This window comes from Bombina bombina, chromosome 8, assembly GCF_027579735.1.
Source record: "Bombina bombina isolate aBomBom1 chromosome 8, aBomBom1.pri, whole genome shotgun sequence".
NCBI lineage: Eukaryota > Metazoa > Chordata > Amphibia > Anura > Bombinatoridae > Bombina > Bombina bombina.
In genome coordinates this window covers 17,660,367-17,681,144 of record NC_069506.1, presented here as the reverse complement: position 1 = coordinate 17,681,144, position 20,778 = coordinate 17,660,367, and the positions used below count along the sequence as shown (strand labels likewise).

Sequence of the window (20,778 nt, the reverse complement as noted above, 5' to 3'; positions counted from 1 at the left end):
AATGCCTTTTAATTTAGAAATATTTAAAAAGTAGATCAAATTTAAAGTCTATGGGCCCCTATTTATCATGTGCTGGGCAGATGACGTTCCTTACCATGAGCCTCATCTGCCTGGCCTTGTGGCAAGGTAATGTTGCATGTGCAGTGCTGCCCCCTGCTTGCATGAGTAGGGGCTGTCAATCTTCCGTTCGGATTGGATTGTTATGATTAAAATTCTCAACACATAAGGTGGTGGAGAGGTTAAGTAGCTGCAGACTTAGAACTAAATTTAGTGCATTGCAGCTGCTTCAACAATAGATACAAGAAAGAATTTGAAGAAAAACAAATATAAAAAGTAAATTGGATTTTTTTTTAATAATTGTATGCTGTATCTGGATCATGTCCCTTTAAAGAAAAAAACAAAAACAATTGAAATATTATTTGAAGTAAAATCTATGGGGCCGATTTATTAAGGCCTAAATGCATCTGTTTTCATGCGAGCCTTCAGGTTCGCCAGAAACAGGAGTTAAGAAGCAGTGGTCTTAAGACCGCTGCTCCTTAACTCGTCTGCCACCTCTGAGGCGACAGACAGAAATCAGCCCAATCTGATATGATCAGGTTGATTGACACCCCCTGCTGCGGCATTTATCGATGTGCGGCGGACATTAGTAAATTGGCCCCTATGCTTCATAATTAGGGATGGACGAATGTGTAAATTTTCGAATTTCGAATGTAGAACGAATGTTATTACTGAAATTCGAATTCTAAATCCGAATGTCGATAAGAACGAATATTCTTAAAAATTCGAAAATCGAATGTTATTTACAGTTTTCGAATGTCACTTTCGAATTCGAATGTTTATAATTATATCGAATGTCCACATTCGAAATTTTGAATTTAACATTCTATTTAACAAATACTATTTAGAAGTTCAATAGTTCATGTGGTAGGGCTGGAATCTAGTAAATTGATACATAAATAGATACAAATATATCATTTTGAATGTTTCCATATAGAATATTGCATAATTCGAATATTACATTTAAAGAAAGCATTAGAAATACTATTACAAACAAATAAATTCGAATTTTTCGAATTTGAATATAAATTCAAATTTTTCGAATTCGAATATTGCATAATTCGAATATTACATTTAAAGAAAAAGCATTAGAAATACTATTACAATCTAAATTCAAATTTTTCGAAAAGAATATTTTCGAATGTAATCGTAAAATTCAAAACCGAACATTCGAAATCGAATGTTAGAATGTTATGTAAACATTCGAAATTCGGTTCGAATGAACGAATGTGTTAAAATTCGTGCCATTTTTCGAATGTTGCGAAACATTCGCCCATCCCTAGTCATAATCTACTATTTTATTTATTTTATTAGTCATTATGTAAAACAAATCCTGCTCTTATTACACTACGTTCTAGTTATATTATGGAAACTTATAGATAGAGGTGTTATAATTGTCATCATGGCTCTATCAGTTGACATTTTTGAATGATCACACTAGACTTGCTAAACTTGCTATATTTTACTTAAAATGTACGACATAGATTAAACTTTATTCAAACACACCCATAATGAATATGCAGTGATAACTTAAGGGGAACACGATGACAATGGACGTTTTTTTCCCAAGGTTTTTAAGAAAAGGATATTTTAGGCAAATCTCTATCTTACAAAACAGCAGTCGCTTAGATCTAGAATTTCACCAAATATACATCCCCAAGCTTCATTTAGGGAATGGGAAAATTTACAGAACCTGAGGCCCCAACAGCCCCAGGCGAGAAGATTGAAAGTGAGTGCGTGTTTTGTATCGCATATCCTCTCATATACGCATCAAATAAATGTTTGATTCCAGATTAACAAGCCATAATTAAATGCATGATTCGGATGAACTAATTTCAGTTTAGAAAGTGTAATACAGTGCTTAAATTATGAAACCTACAACATAAGTGTAGAACTACAGTGAGAGTAAAAGAAGGACATTGTGTGAGCCTTGTTATGAAATGGAGCATAATAAAAAGAAGTCCTGTTAGAAAAAAAAATATTACTAAAATGAATTTAATTCAAATAATATTGTCCTCAATGTAAAATAAAATATTGCTAAAATCTATTATCTTTATTGTTTCTTGTTTCCATAACAGAATTCCCTTCAACTAAAGTACCTGAGAAACCAGGTGGTGAGTCTCAAATACTGTTTTTATTTATTTGTTTTTATCACTTATCTTAATTATATAAATAAATATATTAAGTAATTAATAAGGTGAATAGAGAAGTAGTATTTTAACACTATTGGGAAATATTGCAAAAAAACACTCCATAAGATTAATTTATTTTAAGTTCACATATTGGTATTAATGTTTTTAAAGGGACAGTCAAGTATAAATTAAACTTTCATTATTCAGATAGGACTTTTCATTTTAATTGACTTTCCAATTTACTTTTATCATCAAATTTGCTTTTTTCTCTTGGTATTCTTAGTTTAAACTAAACATAGGTAGGCTCATATGCTAATTTCTAAGCCTTTGAAGGCTGCCTCTTATCACAGGCTTTTTAAATCTCTTTTCAACACAAAGAGACAGAAAGTACACGTGGGCTATATAGATAATACTGTGTTCAGGCACAGAAAGTTATTTAAGATCTAGCACAATACAATGCTAAATTTAAGACAATAGATGATTAACAGTCACAGTCATGTGATCAGGGGGCTGGAAGAAGGTTCCTAGAGGTAAAAAGTACATTAATATAACTGTGTTGGTTATGCAAAACTGGGGAATGAGTAATAAAGGGATTATCTATATTTTAAAACAATAACAATTCAATGGTTGACTGTCCCTTTAATTTAAATTAAATGGTAATTTCAGGTTTTATTTTTATAATAAACTGATGTTGGAAATCTCTTCCTTTTTCTATAATTTTACAGGCTATGAAGATGTGACGACACTGGGCAAAGAGTTTGTTACTGTGTTTATGCAGAATCATGACCCTAAAGAGACCCCACAACTGGAGCTTTTGGTTACCGGCACTAAACCATCCACCTCTGTTTCTGTCACAATTAACAAATCTGACTTTAGGAAGGACGTTAAGGTTGGAGAGGGAGAAACAGTGTCTATTCCTATCACAACAAATGTAGAGATGAGCGGATCAGACACATCACCAAGTTCTCTAGTGATTAAATCTGATGTTGAGGTTACCATTGTTTCTCGCAGCTATAAATACGGCAGTAGTGACACAGCTTTGCTATACCCAGTGCATCTGTGGGGAGTTGAGTATTATATAATTACCCCTCCATGGGGGGCAGATGGAGCTTACCCAGAGTTCTCTGTGATTAATCATGAAAATCCCACAGTTGTTAACATTGACCTAAAAGGAGCTGTGAGTTTCCAAGGAAAGAATTATCCAAAGGACAGCAAGCTCACACTCACCCTTGAACCTTTCCAGGCTGTCCAGATTCAGAGTACTGATGATCTCTCTGGCACTAAGGTAGTTACTGATCATCCTGTGGCAGTCCTCAGTGGGCACACATGTAGTCAGAAAAATGGAGATTGTGGCCATGTGTATGAACAGCTGTTACCTGTGCCCAGCTGGGGATACTCATTCTTTGTCCCAGGCATGTCCTTCCAGCCCAAGTCTGATATTGTGTTTATTATTCCTGCTAAAGATACAGAAATAAATTATCAATCAGGATCAGAAGAAAAAATAAAAGAACTATTAGCTGGAGAGGTTCTACAATTAGAAGTTACAGCATCATCGCCATTAAATATCAATGCTAACAGTAAACTACAGGTCTTATTTTTTGGTACTGGCGGGACATTCAACACTAAACCATTTGACCCTTTCCTTACCAATGTTCCAGCTACTGAAAGATTTGCTATTGCTTATGAGCTCATTGGACAAGACAAGTTTGAAACCAATCTGGCTGTTTTTGTAATCAAGACCTCAGATAAACCAGGAATCACTGTTGATGGGAAGTTACCAGAAGGTGTTAAATGGAAAGAATTCCCTGGATCAAAGTATTCGTGGGGAGAATATAACTATGGAAGTGGCTTCAGTTATCACACAGTGGAACATCCTACGGTACCTTTTGGTCTCCTGAGCATTGGGTACTCTCCAAGCGTTAGCTACGGATCTGTGGCTCCTTCTATCAGGGGTAATAATATCTCTCTCTCTCTCTCTCTCTCTCTCTCTCTCTCTCTCTCTCTCTATATATATATATATATATATATATATATTTATATATGTGTGTGTGTCCAGCTTTAGTTCAATCTTATTTATAGGTTTTTCAAAATGTGTGAGTGTATGTATGTATATATAAATGTGTGTGTGTGTGTGTGTAAGTGTTGCATTGATATAATGTTATATATATATATATATTTTTTTTTTAAATAGGGCCTGGAGCACCAAGTACAGGGATTAAAAGTAAGTTCTAGTTGCATATGATTATTTGTATAATATTTATAAAGGAAAAAAATAAAAAATTATTGATTGGGAAAAATCCATAAGTAAGATACAGTGAAAATTTCCTCTCTAGAAGATAGAGATCTCGTAGTGCTGATGGATTATTAACTCTCACCTTGTGAGAGTTGTGGGCTTTTGTAAAACCAGACTCTTAGTAAGAGCACATAGTACAATACAAGTTGAAAGTATCAGACAATTGTACTTCATTGATCTGGATTTTTGTAGTTGTATATTTACATACTAGGTAACGTAACATGAATTAATCATATATATAGCATTGTTTATAGAACCTAAAGAGCCAACAGCTTCTGGGGAAAAGATAACAAGTGAATATAAGCTCTGTGTCCTAGGAGTATAACAAATAGATGTTATTTGACCACAATTATTTATAAGTAAAAATGTAAATGTCTTCTCTAAAAAGCAAGTGTTTCTCCTATTCATTTACAGTACATATAATGTGAAACCAACACTGCCATACATTTCGGAAAATCTTATATATTAGTAATTCATACTAAAAATTAAATGTAAACAAAATCTGTCCCTCTAGTTTTGTGTGTATATATATATATTTATACACACACATCACACATATCTTTTATGCAAAGTAATTCTGTAGGTTTCACTGTCTGAATTCTGCATCTGCTATCCATATTTATCATTGCACAAGTGCATAGTTTTACCTTATGTATATATGAAAAGCAAATTTAAAGGGACAGTCAAGTCCAAAAAAAACTTTCATGTTTCAAATAGGGCATGTAATTTTAAAGAACTTTCCATTTTACTTTTATCATCAATTTTGCTTTGTTCATTTGGTATTCTTAGTTGAAAGCTAAACCTAGGAGGTTCATATGCTAATTTCTTAAACCTTGAAGGCCGCCTCTAATCTAAATGCATTTTGATAGTTTTCACCACTAGAGGGCATTAGTTTACGTGTTTCATATAGATAACATTGAGCTCAAGCACGTGAATTTACCATGGAGAAAGCTCTGATTGGCTAAAATGCAAATCTGTCAAAAAAACTGAAATAATGGGGCAGTCTGCTGAGGCTTAGATACAAGGTAATTACAGAGGTAAAACGTATATAATTATAACTGTGTTGGCTATGCAAAACTGGGGAATTGGTAATTAAGGGATTATATATCTTTTAAAACAACAACAATTCTGGTCTTGAATGTCCCTTTAACTAAATATGAACATTACAGTAAATCTAAAAAGTTATGGCTTGACATAAAATGAAAAGAGGAATAATATTATTATTTTTTTCATAATAAAATTACATATTTAAAATAAAAAATGTGATAAAAAACATTCTTAGAAATAAAATCTAGGCCCTTTTTCATTTTGCTAGTTGGCTTAAATAAAGAAAACTAAAAATCTACTATATTAATATTTCTATTTCTAGGTGTAGAAAAAATTGTGATTTTTTTTGGGAAACTAATAGAAATGTGCAGCCAAGAAATTTTTGTTTAGAATATTTACAAAAATTTCTTTCCCTGAAAATTTGGTGTCTGCACTATTTGTTATTTGTTTTGTTTAAAACTAAACGAATACTAAATTTAGTTGAACCTTTATATTCGTTTTCATTAAAACAAATTTAAATGTTTCAAAGCCACAGGTGAAAAGTTCATCTGTAGCTAAAATACCTTAAGGTTAACCCGATCCTCTTCTTGCCAGAACTATAGCCACAATAACTGCGGCTTAACTCTCTTGGTTCCCAGGACCGGCCTTAACTTTAGTGCAGGTCCTGGGAGCTGAGCGCATTAAGCCTCCTGCTAGCTTGACCGGCTCTTGCAAGAAGAAGATTGGAATAGCGCGGTCTCCAGAGCCTGTTAAAGTAACTATTAACCCATTAAAGAAATAAAGGAAATGAATGAATACTAACGATTTTCATGAGTAATTTTTTGTTTTCTTTAAATTTCTTTGTGCATTTATTCAGATATTTGTTTTGTTAAAATGCCAATGAAAATCTGATTATTGGAATGAATGCACATCTCTATGAACTAATAAATAAGGTACCAATGTCAAGATTTCAAGATGGCTGTATGAGTTGACAATATTGACTGATCCCTTGCTGAACTTGGTTTATTTGGCAAAAAAGTACAAAATGCATGATATTTTAGACAGATATTCCCAGTGATAACACGAATAACATAATTGAAAGCTGTGATAACATGACATTGGACGTTTTAAGTTTTTATGAACTTCATTGATGTTCATATTTTGGGAATGTGTATGTGGATATTTATTTATTTAAACACAACACTTTTGGTTCTTTACAATTGTTTTGAAAGTGAGTGCGTGTTTTGCATTACAAGGGGCTGGTTATTGCTCCCACAAGCTTGTGATAGCGCAATATTGCCCTCCATTCGTAATCTAGGCCTTAGTTAATAAATATGATCTGTTAACTTAATGAGACCACATGACAATGGACGTTTCAAGCGCACACAGTGGTCTTGCTTAGATTTTTTTAATTTCACTCGTAAATCACTGATGTTCATCTTTTGGGAATGAATATGTGGATATTTATTTATTGAAAATTAATTAACACTTTTGCTACCTTAAAAATTATTACAGAACCTGAGAAGCCAACAGCCCCAGGCGAGAAGATTGAAAGTGAGTGGGTTTTGTATATCAAATCAATGTTTAACTTCAGCTTAACAGGGGCATTATTTTAAATGTCTGTAATTAGACATAACGGCAACGCCTGACAGATAATTGTACAGCACTGATCATGATCTTCATACATGTATTTGTAAATATTTGTTTATGTTCAATTATTTTAAAAAAAAATGTTACATCATGTAGGTACTCTTTTTTATTTTATTATTTGGTGTAAAAATATGCTTCTTATGTTAAACCTAAATCTAGTTGTAGATAAGTTAGAGAATTATTTTATGGGAAACTAAAAGATAAGGTTTAAGTGTCATGAGTTTTAAGATGGGTGTGCGAGTTAACAATTTTGACTCATCCCACTAGCCTTGCAGAACTTGTTATATTTGCAAAGTACAAATGACATGATATTTTAGACAAACATTTCACTAATTACTATGCAGTGATAACTTAATAAGACCTTATGGCAATGAACATTACAGTGAATATTTAAAGGGACATTAAAAACTCTGAGATGTTAATATAAAATGATAAATCGTATATATATATAAAAAAATCTGCCATATACTTTAATTATTTGTTTTGCCCCCTTTCCTTTAATTCCATTCTGAAATTGTGAGCTTTTCAGTTCCTGTTAGAAATGGAAGTGCAGAACACTTTTATATTCCACACAGCCATTGGCTACACACTCTAGTGACCTATTTATAACTGTCTCTAATTGGCCACAGCAGAGAAGGTAACCTAAGTTACAACACGGCAGCTCCCATTGCTTTATAGACACTAAAACTTTACACTTATTTCATCAATATTTAAACTAATGAAGCTTTAAAACTACATCTGCATGTTATTCTCAGACTAATCTTTTCTTTATTTAGTTTAATGTCCCTTTATAGTGCACACAGAGATTTTGCTTAAATGTTGTGAATTTCACCCAATGTATAATACTGATCTTCATCTTTTTTGAATGAATATGTGGATATTTATTAATAGAAATATTAACACTTTTGCTTCTTTACAATTATTTACAGAACCTAAGAAGCCAACAGCACCAGGAGAGAAGATTGGAAGTGAGTGAGGATTTTGTTTCTCATCGCATCTCTTTTCATGCGAGCCTTCAGGTTCGCCTGAAACAGGAGTTAAGAAGCAGTGGTCTTAAGATCGCTGCTCCTTAACTCGTCCACCACCTCTGAGGCGACAGACAGAAATCAGCCCGATCTGATATGATCAGGTTGATTGACACCCCCTGCTGCTGCATTTATCGATGTGCGGCGGACATTAGTAAATTGGCCCCTATGCGTCATAATCTACTATTTTATTTATTTTATTAGTCATTATATAAAACAAATCCTGCTCTTATTACACTATGTTCTAGTTATATTATGGAAACTTATAGATAGAGGTGTTATAATTGTCATCATGGCTCTATCAGTTGACATTTTTGAATGATCACACTAGACTTGCTAAACTTGCTATATTTTACTAAAAAAGTGCGACATAGATTAAACTTTATTCAAACACACCCATAATGAATATGCAGTGATAACTTAAGGGGAACACGATGACAATGGATGTTTTTTTCCCAAGGTTTTTAAGAAAAGGATATTTTAGGCAAATCTATATCTTACAAAACAACAGTCGCTTAGATCTAGAATTTCACCAAATATACATCCCCAAGCTTCATTTAGGGAATGGGAAAATTTAGATTTTTGCTTCTTTACAATTGTTTACAGAACCTGAGACGCCAACAGCCCCAGGCGAGAAGATAGAAAGTGAGTGCGTGTTTTGTATCGCAAATCCTCTCATATACGCATCAAATAATGTTTGATTCCAGATTAACAAGCCATAATTAAATCCATGATTCGGATGAACTAATTTCAGTTTAGAAAGTGTAATACAGTGCTTAAATTATGAAACCTACAACACTCTCCAAGCGTTAGCTACGGATCTGTGGCCCCTTCTATCAGGGGTAATAATCTCTCTCTCTCTCTCTCTCTCCTCTCTCTCTCTCTATATATATATATATATATATATATATATTTATATATATATGTGTGTGTGCGTCCAGCTTTAGTTCAATCTTACTTGTAGGTTTTCAAAATGTGTGTGTGTGTATATATATATATATATATATATATATATATATATATATATATAATTAAAAAAAGAGCACTCTCACCACAACAGCAAATGTCAGGGTACCAACGGTTGAATATAATAGATAAGAGGCGGTACTCACTGGTCTTTCCAAAGTGTACTTTAATATAACAAAGTGACCCCGAAACGTCACTTTGTTATATTAAAGTACACTTTGGAAAGACCAGTGAGTACCGCCTCTTATCTATGTTATATATATATATATGTGTGTGTGTGTAAGTGTTGCATTGATATAATGTTAGATATATATATTTTTTTTAAATAGGGCCTGGAGCACCAAGTACAGGGATTAAAAGTAAGTTCTAGTTACATCTGATTATTTGTGTAATATTTATAAAGGAAAAAAATAAAAATAATTGATTGGGAAAAATCCATAAGTAAGATACAGTGACATTTTCCTCTTTAGAAGATAGAAATCTTGTAGTGCTGATAGATTATTAACTCTCACCTTGTGAGAGTTGTGGGCTTTTGTAAAACCAGACTGTTAGTGAGAGCACATAGTACAATACAAGTTGAAAGTATCAGACAATTGTACTTCATTGATCGGGATATTTGTTGTTGTATATATACATACTAGGTAACGTAACATGAATTAAACATGTATATAGCATTGTTTACAGAACCTAAAGAGCCAACAGCTTCTGGGGAAAAGATAACAAGTGAATATATGCTCTGTGTCCTAGGAGTATATCAAATAGATGTTATTTGACTAAAATTATTTATAAGTAAAAATGTAAATGTCTTCTCTAAAAAGCAAGTGTTTCTCCTATTCATTTACAGTACATATAATATGAAACCAACACTGCCATACATTTCGGAAAATCTTATATATTAGTAATTCATACTAAAAATTAAATTTAACAAAATCTGTCCCTCTAGTTTTGTGTGTATATATATATTTATACACACACATCACACATATCTTTTATGTAAAGTAATTCTGTAGGTTTCACTGTCTGAATTCTGCATATGTTATCCATATTTATCATTGCACAAGTGCATAGTTTTACCTTATGTATATATGACATGCAAATTTAAAGGGACAGTCAAGTCCAAAAAAATCTTTCATGTTTCAAATAGGGCATGTAATTTTAAAAACCTTTCCAATTTACTTTTATTTTCAATTTTGCTTTGTTCAGTTGGTATTCTTAGTTGAAAGCTAAACCTAAGTGGTTCATATGCTATTTCTTAAACCTTGATGGCCGCCTCTAATCTAAATGCATTTTAATAGTTTTCACCACTAGAGGGCATTAGTTTACGTGTTTCATATAGATAACATTGAGCTCAAACACGTGAATTTACCATGGAGACAGACGGACGTGCACGCATGCACGGGAGGGCGGGGGTGGGCGCGTGCACGGGGAGGGAGCGGGTGGGAACCGCTACACTACAGAAAAAGGTTTAAAATAAATCGGTGAAAAAAGTAAAAAAACAAAAACGATAAACGATCAATGAGGTGGTGGGGGTTTGTGGTGGTGGTGGGGGGGGGGGTTTGGGGAAGCTACACTACAGAAAAAAAAAAACCTAAGAAAAAAAAGCCCTTTTTTGTGCAAGCTGGGTACTGGCAGACAGCTGCCAGTACCCAAGATGGCCCCCAATAAGGCAGATGGGGAAGGTTACAGAGCTGTTTTGGGGGGGATCAGGGAGGTTGGAGGCTAAGGGGGGTCCTACACAGCAGAAGAATTTTTTTTTTTTAAAACCTAAACCCCCCAAAAAGCTTTTATTTTAGTACTGGCAGACTTTCTGCCAGTACTTAAGTTGGCGGGGACATTTGTGGGGTGGGGGAGGGAAGGGAGCTGTTTGGGAGGGATCAGGGGGTCTGATGTGTCAGGTGGGAGGCTGATCTCTACACTAAAGCTAAAATTAACCCTGCAAGCTCCCTACAAACTTCCTAATTAACCCCTTCACTGCTAGCCATAATACACGTGTGATGCGCAGCAGCATTTTGCGGCCTTCTAATTACCAGAAAGCAACGCCAAAATCATATATATCTGCTATTTCTGAACAAAGGGGATCCCAGAGAAGCATTTAGAACCATTTGTGCCATAATTGCACAAGCTGCTTGTAAATAATTTCAGTGAGAAACCTAAAATTGTGAAAAATTTAACGTTTTTTTTTTTTATTTGATCGCATTTGGCGGTGAAATGGTGGCATGAAATATACCAAAATGGGCCTAGATCAATACTTTGGGTTGTCTACTACACTACACTAAAGCTAAAATTAACCATACAAGCTCCCTACAAGCTCCCTAATTAACCCCTGCACTGCTGGGCATAATACACGTGTGGTGCGCAGCGGCATTTAGTGGCCTTCTAATTACCAAAAAGCAATGCCAAAGCCATATATGTCTGCTATTTCTGAACAAAGGGGATCCCAGAGAAGCATTTACAACCATTTGTGCCATAATTGCACAAGCTGTTTGTAAATAATTTCAGTGAGAAACCGAAAGTTTGTGAAAAAATTTGTGAAAAAGTGAACGATTTTTTGTATTTGTTCGCATTTGGCGGTGAAATGGTGGCATGAAATATACCAAAATTGGCCTAGATCAATACTTTGGGATGTCTTCTAAAAAAAAATATATACATGTCAATGGATATTCAGAGATTCCTGAAAGATATTAGTGTTCTAATGTAACTAGCGCTAATTTTGAAAAAAGTAGTTTGGAAATAGCAAAATGCTACTTGTATTTATGGCCCTATAACTTGCAAAAAAAGCAAAGAACATGTAAACATTGGGTATTTCTAAACTCAGGACAAAATTTAGAAACTATTTAGCATGGGTGTTTTTTGGTGGTTGTAGATGTGTAACAGATTTTGGGGGTCAAAGTTAAAAAAAAGTGTGTTTTTTTCCATTTTTTCCTCATATTTTATAAATTTTTTTATAGTAAATAATAAGATATGATGAAAATAATGGTATTTTTAGAAAGTTAATTTAATGGCGAGAAAAACGGTATATAATATGTGTGGGTACAGTAAATGAGTAAGAAGAAAATTACAGCTAAACACAAACACCGCAAAAATGTAAAAATAGCCTTGGACCCAAACGGACAGAAAATGGAAAAGTGCTGTGGTCATTAAGGGGTTAAAATTCTTTGTGCATTTATTCAGATATTTGTTTTGTTAAAATGCAAATGAAAATCTGATTATTGGAATGAATGCACATCTCTATAAACTAATAAATAAGGTACCAATGTCAAGATTTCAAGATGGCTGTATGAGTTGACAATATTGACTGATCCCTTGCTGACCTTGGTTTATTTGGCACAGAAGTACAAAATGCATGATATTTTAGACAGACATTCCCAGTGACAACACGAATAAGATAAATGAATGCTGTGATAACATGACATTGGATGTATTAAGTTTTTATGAACTTCATTGATGTTCATATTTTGGGAATGAGTATGTGGATATTTATTTATTTAAACTTAAAATTTTTGGTTCTTTACAATTGTTTTGAAAGTGAGTGCGTGTTTTGCATCTGATATTCTCTGATATCCACATCAAAACACTTAGGGCTAGATCACGCAAGGAGCTCTATAATAACGTGCCCCCCTTAAAGGGACAAATTTAAATAACCTGCCATTACAAGGGGTTGGTTAATTCTCCTGCGAGCTTGTGATAGCGCAATATTGCCCTCCATTCGTAATCTAGGCCTTAGTTAATAAATATGATCTGTTAACTTAATGAGACCACATGACAATGGACGTTTCAAGCGCACACAGTGGTCTTGCTTAGATTTTTTTAATTTCACTCGTAAATCACTGATGTTCATCTTTTGGGAATGAATACATGGATATTTATTTATTGAATATTAATTAACACTTTTGCTACTTTAAAATTTATTACAGAACCTGAGAAGCCAAAAGCCCCAGGAGAGAAGATTGAAAGTGAGTGAGTTTTGTATATCAAATCAATGTTTAACTTCAGCTTAACAGGGGCATTATTTTAAATGTCTGTAATTAGACATAACGGCAACGCCTGACAGATAATTGTACAGCACTGATCATGATCTTCATACATGTATTTGTAAATATTTGTTTATGTTCAATTATTTAAAAAAAATGTTACATCATGTAGGTACTCTTTTTTATTTTATTATTTGGTGTAAAAAAATGCTTCTTATGTTAAACCTAAATCTAGTTGTAGATAAGTTAGAGAATTATTTTATGGGAAACTAAAAGATAAGGTTTAAGCGTCATGAGTTTTAAGATGGGTGTGCGAGTTAACAATTTTGACTCATCCCACTAACCTTGCAGAACTTGTTATATTTGCAAAGTACAAATGACATGATATTTTAGACAAACATTTCACTAATTACTATGCAGTGATAACTTAATAAGACCACATGGCAATGAAAATTACAGTAAATATTTAAAGGGACATTAAAAACTTTGAGATGTTAATATAAAATGATAAATTGCATATATATATAAGAAATCTGCAATATACTTTAATTATTTGTTTTGCCCCCTTTACTTTAATTTCATTCTGAATTGTGAGCTTTTCCTGTTAGAAATGGAAGTGCAGAACACTTTTATATTCCACACAGCCATTGGCTACACACTCTAGTGACCTATTTATAACTGTCTCTAATTGGCCACAGCAGAGAAGGTAACCTAAGTTACAACATGGCAACTCCCCTTATTTTATAGACACTAAAACTTTACACTTATTTCATCAATATTTAAACTAATGAAGCTTTAGAAATACATCTGCATGTTATTGTCAGATTAATCTTTTCTTTATTTACTGTTTAATGTCCCTTTATAGTGCACACAGAGATCTTGCTTAAATGTTGTGAATTTCACCCAATGTATAATACTGATCTTCATCTGTTTTGAATGAATATTTGGATATTTATTAATAGAAATATTAACACTTTTGCTTCTTTACAATTATTTACAGAACCTAAGAAGCCAACAGCACCAGGAGAGAAGATTGGAAGTGAGTGAGGATTTTGTATCTGATATCTTCTGTTATCTACAGCAAATCATTGTTTGACTCCAGCTTAACATGGACCATGTTTTAAATGTCTGTAATTAGAATGCCTTTTAATTTAGAAATATTTAAAAAGTTGATCAAATTTCAAGTCTGTGGGCCCCTATTTATCATGTGCTGGGCAGATGACGTTCCTTACCATGAGCCTCATCTGCCTTGGCTTGTGGCAAGGTGATGTTGCATGTGCAGTGCTGCCCCCTGCTTGCATGAGTAGGGGGCTGTCAATCTTCCGTTCGGATTGGATTGTTATGATTAAAATTCTCAACACATAAGGTAGTGGAGAGGTTAAGTAGCTGCAGACTTAGAACTTAATTTAGTGCATTGCAGCTGCTTCAACAATAGATACAAGAAAGAATTTGAAGAAAAACAAATATAAAAAGTAAATTGGATTTTTTTTTTAATAATTGTATGCTGTATCTGGATCATGTCCCTTTAAAGAAAAAAACAAAAACAATTGAAATATTATTTGAAGTAAAATCTATGGGGCCGATTTATTAAGGCCTAAATGCATCTGTTTTCATGCGAGCCTTCAGGTTCGCCAGAAACAGGAGTTAAGAAGCAGTGGTCTTAAGACCGCTGCTCCTTAACTCGTCTGCCACCTCTGAGGCGACAGACAGAAATCAGCCCAATCTGATATGATCAGGTTGATTGACACCCCCTGCTGCGGCATTTATCGATGTGCGGCGGACATTAGTAAATTGGCCCCTATGCTTCATAATTAGGGATGGACGAATGTGTAAATTTTCGAATTTCGAATGTAGAACGAATGTTATTACCGAAATTCGAATTCTAAATCCGAATGTCGATAAGAACGAATATTCTTAAAAAATTCGAAAATCGAATGTTATTTACAGTTTTCGAATGTCACTTTCGAATTCGAATGTTTATAATTATATCGAATGTCCACATTCGAAATTTTGAATTTAACATTCTATTTAACAAATACTATTTAGAAGTTCAATAGTTCATGTGGTAGGGCTGGAATCTAGTAAATTGATACATAAATAGATACAAATATATCATTTCGAATGTTTCCATATAGAATATTGCATAATTCGAATATTACATTTAAAGAAAGCATTAGAAATATTATTACAAACAAATAAATTCGAATTTTTCGAATTTGAATATAAATTCAAATTTTTCGAATTCGAATATTGCATAATTCGAATATTACATTTAAAGAAAAAGCATTAGAAATACTATTACAATCTAAATTCAAATTTTTCGAAAAGAATATTTTCGAATGTAATCGTAAAATTCAAAACCGAACATTCGAAATCGAATGTTAGAATGTTATGTAAACATTTGAAATTCGGTTCGAATGAACGAATGTGTTAAAATTCGTGCCATTTTTCGAATGTTGCGAAACATTCGCCCATCCCTAGTCATAATCTACTATTTTATTTATTTTATTAGTCATTATGTAAAACAAATCCTGCTCTTATTACACTACGTTCTAGTTATATTATGGAAAACTTATAGATAGAGGTTTATAATTGTCATCATGGCTCTATCAGTTGACATTTTTGAATGATCACACTAGACTTGCTAAACTTGCTATATTTTACTTAAAATGTACGACATAGATTAAACTTTATTCAAACACACCCATAATGAATATGCAGTGATAACTTAAGGGGAACATGATGACAATGGACGTTTTTTTTCCCAAGGTTTTTAAGAAAAGGATATTTTAGGCAAATCTCTATCTTACAAAACAGCAGTCGCTTAGATCTAGAATTTCACCAAATATACATCACCATGCTTCATTTAGGGAATGGGAAAATTTACAGAACCTGAGGCCCCAACAGCCCCAGGCGAGAAGATTGAAAGTGAGTGCGTGTTTTGTATCGCATATCGTCTCATATACGCATCAAATAAATGTTTGATTCCAGATTAACAAGCCATAATTAAATCCATGATTCGGATGAACTAATTTCAGTTTAGAAAGTGTAATACGGTGCTTAAATTATGAAACCTACAACATAAGTGTAGAACTACAGTGAGAGTAAAAGAAGGACATTGAGTCTTGTTATGAAATGGAGCATAATAAAAAGAAATCCTGTTAGAAAAAAAAACTATTACTAAAATGAATTTAATTCAATAATATTGTCCTCAATGTAAAATAAAATATTGCTAAAATCTATTATCTTTATTGTTTCTTGTTTCCATAACAGAATTCCCTTCAACTAAAGTACCTGAGAAACCAGGCGGTGAGTCTCAAATACAGTTTTTATTTATTTGTTGTTATCACTTATCTTAATTATATAAATAAATATATTAAGTAATTAATAAGGTGAATAGAGAAGTAGTATTTTAACACTATTGGGAAATATTGCAAAAAAACACTCCATAAGATTAATTTATTTTAAATTCACATATTGGTATTAATGTTTTTAAAGGGACAGTCAAGTATAAATTAAACTTTCATTATTCAGATAGGACTTTTCATTTTAATTGACTTTCCAATTTACTTTTATCATCAAATTTGCTTTTTTCTCTTGGTATTCTTAGTTTAAACTAAACCTAGGTAGGCTCATATGCTAATTTCTAAGCCTTTGAGGGCTGCCTCTTATCACAGGCTTTTTAAATCTCTTTTCAACACAAAGAGACAGAAAGTACACGTGGGCCATATAGATAACACTGTGTTCAGGCACAGGGGGTTATTTAAGATCTAGCACAATACAATGCTAAATTTAAGACAATAGATGATAAACAGTCACAGTCATGTGATCAGGGGGCTGGAAGAAGGTTCCTAGAGGTTAAAAGTATATTATTATAACTGTGTTGGTTATGCAAAACTGGGGAATGAGTAATAAAGGGATTATCTATCTTTTAAAACAATAACAATTCAATGGTTGACTGTCCCTTTAATTTAAATTAAATGGTAATTTCAGGTTTTATTTTTATAATAAACTGATGTTGGAAATCTCTTCCTTTTTCTATAACTTTACAGGCTATGAAGATGTGACGACACTGGGCAAAGAGTTTGTTACTGTGTTTATGCAGAATCATGACCCTAAAGAGACCCCACAACTGGAGCTTCTGGTTACCGGCACTAAACCGTCCACCTCTGTTTCTGTCACAATTAACAAATCTGACTTTAGGAAGGATGTGAAGGTTGGAGAGGGAGAAACGGTGTCTATTCCTATCACAACAAATGTAGAGATGAGCGGATCAGACACATCACCAAGTTCTCTAGTGATTAAATCTGATGTTGAGGTTACCATTGTTTCTCGCAGCTATAAATACGGCAAGTAGTGACACAGCTTTGCTTTACCCAGTGCATCTGTGGGGAGTTGAGTATTATATAATTACCCCTCCATGGGGGGCAGATGGAGCTTACCCAGAGTTCTCCTGTGATTAATCATGAAAATCCCACAGTTGTTAACATTGACCTAAAAGGAGCTGTGAGTTTCCAAGGAAAGAATTATCCAAAGGACAGCAAGCTCACACTCACCCTTGAACCTTTCCAGGCTGTCCAGATTCAGAGTACTGATGATCTCTCTGGCACTAAGGTAGTTGCTGATCATCCTGTGGCAGTCATCAGTGGGCACACATGTAGTCAGAAAAATGGAGATTGTGGCCATGTGTATGAACAGCTGTTACCTGTGCCCAGCTGGGGATACTCATTCTTTGTCCCAGGCATGTCCTTCCAGCCCAAGTCTGATATTGTGTTTATTATTCCTGCTAAAGATACAGAAATAAATTATCAATCAGGATCAGAAGAAAAAATAAAAGAACTATTAGCTGGAGAGGTTCTACAATTAGAAGTTACAGCATCATCGCCATTAAATTATCAATGCTGACAGTAAACTACAGGTCTTATTTTTTGGTACTGGCGGGACATTCAACACTAAACCATTTGACCCTTTCCTTACCAATGTTCCAGCTACTGAAAGATTTGCTATTGCTTATGAGCTCATTGGACAAGACAAGTTTGAAACCAATCTGGCTGTTTTTGTAATCAAGACCTCAGATAAACAGGAATCACTGTTGATGGGAAGTTACCAGAAGGTGTTAAATGGAAAGAATTCCCTGGATCAAAGTATTCGTGGGGAGAATATAACTATGGAAGTGGCTTCAGTTATCACACAGTGGAACATCCTTCGGTACCTTTTGGTCTCCTGAGCATTGGGTACTCTCCAAGCGTTAGCTACGGATCTGTGGCTCCTTCTATCAGGGGTAATAATCTCTCTCTCTCTCTCTCTCTCTCTCTCTCTCTATATATATATATATATATATATATATATATATATATATATATATATTTATATATGTGTGTGTGTCCTGCTTTAGTTCAATCTTATTTATAGGTTTTTCAAAATGTGTGAGTGTATGTATGTATATATAAATGTGTGTGTGTGTGTAAGTGTTGCATTGATATAATGTTATATATATATATATATATTTTTTTTTTAAATAGGGCCTGGAGCACCAAGTACAGGGATTAAAAGTAAGTTCTAGTTGCATATGATTATTTGTATAATATTTATAAAGGAAAAAAAATAAAAAATTATTGATTGGGAAAAATCCATAAGTAAGATACAGTGAAAATTTCCTCTCTAGAAGATAGAGATCTCGTAGTGCTGATGGATTATTAACTCTCACCTTGTGAGAGTTGTGGGCTTTTGTAAAACCAGACTCTTAGTAAGAGCACATAGTACAATACAAGTTGAAAGTATCAGACAATTGTACTTCATTGATCGGGATATTTGTAGTTGTATATTTACATACTAGGTAACGTAACATGAATTAAACATGTATATAGCATTGTTTATAGAACCTAAAGAGCCAACAGCTTCTGGGGAAAAGATAACAAGTGAATATATGCTCTGTGTCCTAGGAGTATAACAAATAGATGTTATTTGACCACAATTATTTATAAGTAAAAATGTAAATGTCTTCTCTAAAAAGCAAGTGTTTCTCCTATTCATTTACAGTACATATAATATGAAACCAACACTGCCATACATTTCGGAAAATCTTATATATTAGTAATTCATACTAAAAATTAAATGTAAACAAAATCTGTCCCTCTAGTTTTGTGTGTATATATATATATTTATACCACACACATCACACATATCTTTTATGCAAAGTAATTCTGTAGGTTCTCACTGTCTGAATTTCTGCATCTGCTATCCATATTTATCATTGCACAAGTGCATAGTTTTTACCTTATGTATATATGAAAAGCAAATTTAAAGGGACAGTCAAGTCCAAAAAAAACTTTCATGTTTCAAATAGGGCATGTAATTTTAAAGAACTTTCCATTTTACTTTTATCATCAATTTTGCTTTGTTCATTTGGTATTCTTAGTTGAAAGCTAAACCTAGGAGGTTCATATGCTAATTTCTTAAACCTTGAAGGCCCGCCTTCTAATCTAAATGCATTTTGATAGTTTTCACCACTAGAGGGCATTAGTTTACGTGTTTCATATAGATAACATTGAGCTCAAGCATGTGAATTTACCATGGAGAAAGCTCTGATTGGCTAAAATGCAAATCTGTCAAAAAACTGAAATAATGGGGCAGTCTGCTGAGGCTTAGATACAAGGTAATTACAGAGGTAAAATGTGTATAATTATAACTGTGTTGGCTATGCAAAACTGGGGAATTGGTAATTAAGGGATTATCTAGCTTTTTAAACAACAACAATTCTGGTCTTGACTGTCCCTTTAACTAAATATGAACATTACAGTAAATCTAAAAAGTTATGGCTTGACATAAAATGAAAAGAGGAATAATATTATTATTTTTTTCATAATAAAATTATATATTTAAAATAAAAAATGTGATAAAAAACATTCTTAGAAATAAAATCTAGGCCCTTTTTCATTTTGCTAGTTGGCTTAAATAAAGAAAACTAAAAACCTACTATATTAATATTTCTATTTCTAGGTGTAGAAAAATTTGTGAATTGCTTTTGGGAAACTATAGAAATGTGCAGCCAAGAAATTTTCGTTTAGAATATTTACAAAAATTTCTTTCCCTGAAAATTTGGTGTCTGCACTATTTGTTATTTGTTTTGTTTAAAACTAATGAATACATAATTTAGTTAAACCTTTATATTCGTTTTCATTAAAACAAATTTAAATGTTTCAAAGCCACAGGTAAAAAGTTCACCTGTAGCTAAAATACCCTTAAGGTTAACCCGATCCTCTTCTTGCCAGAACTATAGCCACGATAACTGCGGCTTAACTCTCTTGGTTCCCAGGACCGGCCTTAACTTTAGTGCAGGTCCTGGGAGCTAAGCGCATTAAGCCTCCTGCTAGCTTGACCGGCTCTTGCAAGAAGAAGATTAGAATAGCGCGGTCTCCAGAGCCTGTTAAAGTAACTATTAACCCCTTAAAGAAATAAAGGAAATGAATGAATACTGACGATTTTCATGAGTAATTTTTTGTTTTCTTTAAATTTCTTTGTGCATTTATTCAGATATTTGTTTTGTTAAAATGCCAATGAAAATCTGATTATTGGAATGTATGCACATCTCTATAAACTAATAAATAAGGTACCAATGTCAAGATTTCAAGATGGCTGTATGAGTTGACAATATTGAC

The 20,778-nt window shown here is 33.4% G+C and overlaps 1 protein-coding gene and 1 pseudogene across 1 annotated transcript; both read left to right on the top strand.

The window, feature by feature from the left end:
* The first annotated feature begins 1,731 nt into the window (after positions 1-1,731).
* On the top strand, positions 1,732-14,167 carry LOC128638756 (IgGFc-binding protein-like). Its single transcript, XM_053690893.1, has 5 exons — positions 1,732-1,786; positions 2,136-2,171; positions 2,915-4,141; positions 13,064-13,102; positions 14,121-14,167. Exons 1-5 carry the CDS (start codon positions 1,732-1,734, stop codon positions 14,165-14,167), a joined length of 1,404 nt encoding a protein of 467 aa, XP_053546868.1.
* A 1,826-nt stretch (positions 14,168-15,993) lies between these two features.
* LOC128638755 (IgGFc-binding protein-like) overlaps positions 15,994-20,778 on the top strand; it is a 13,918-nt pseudogene continuing 9,133 nt past the window's right edge.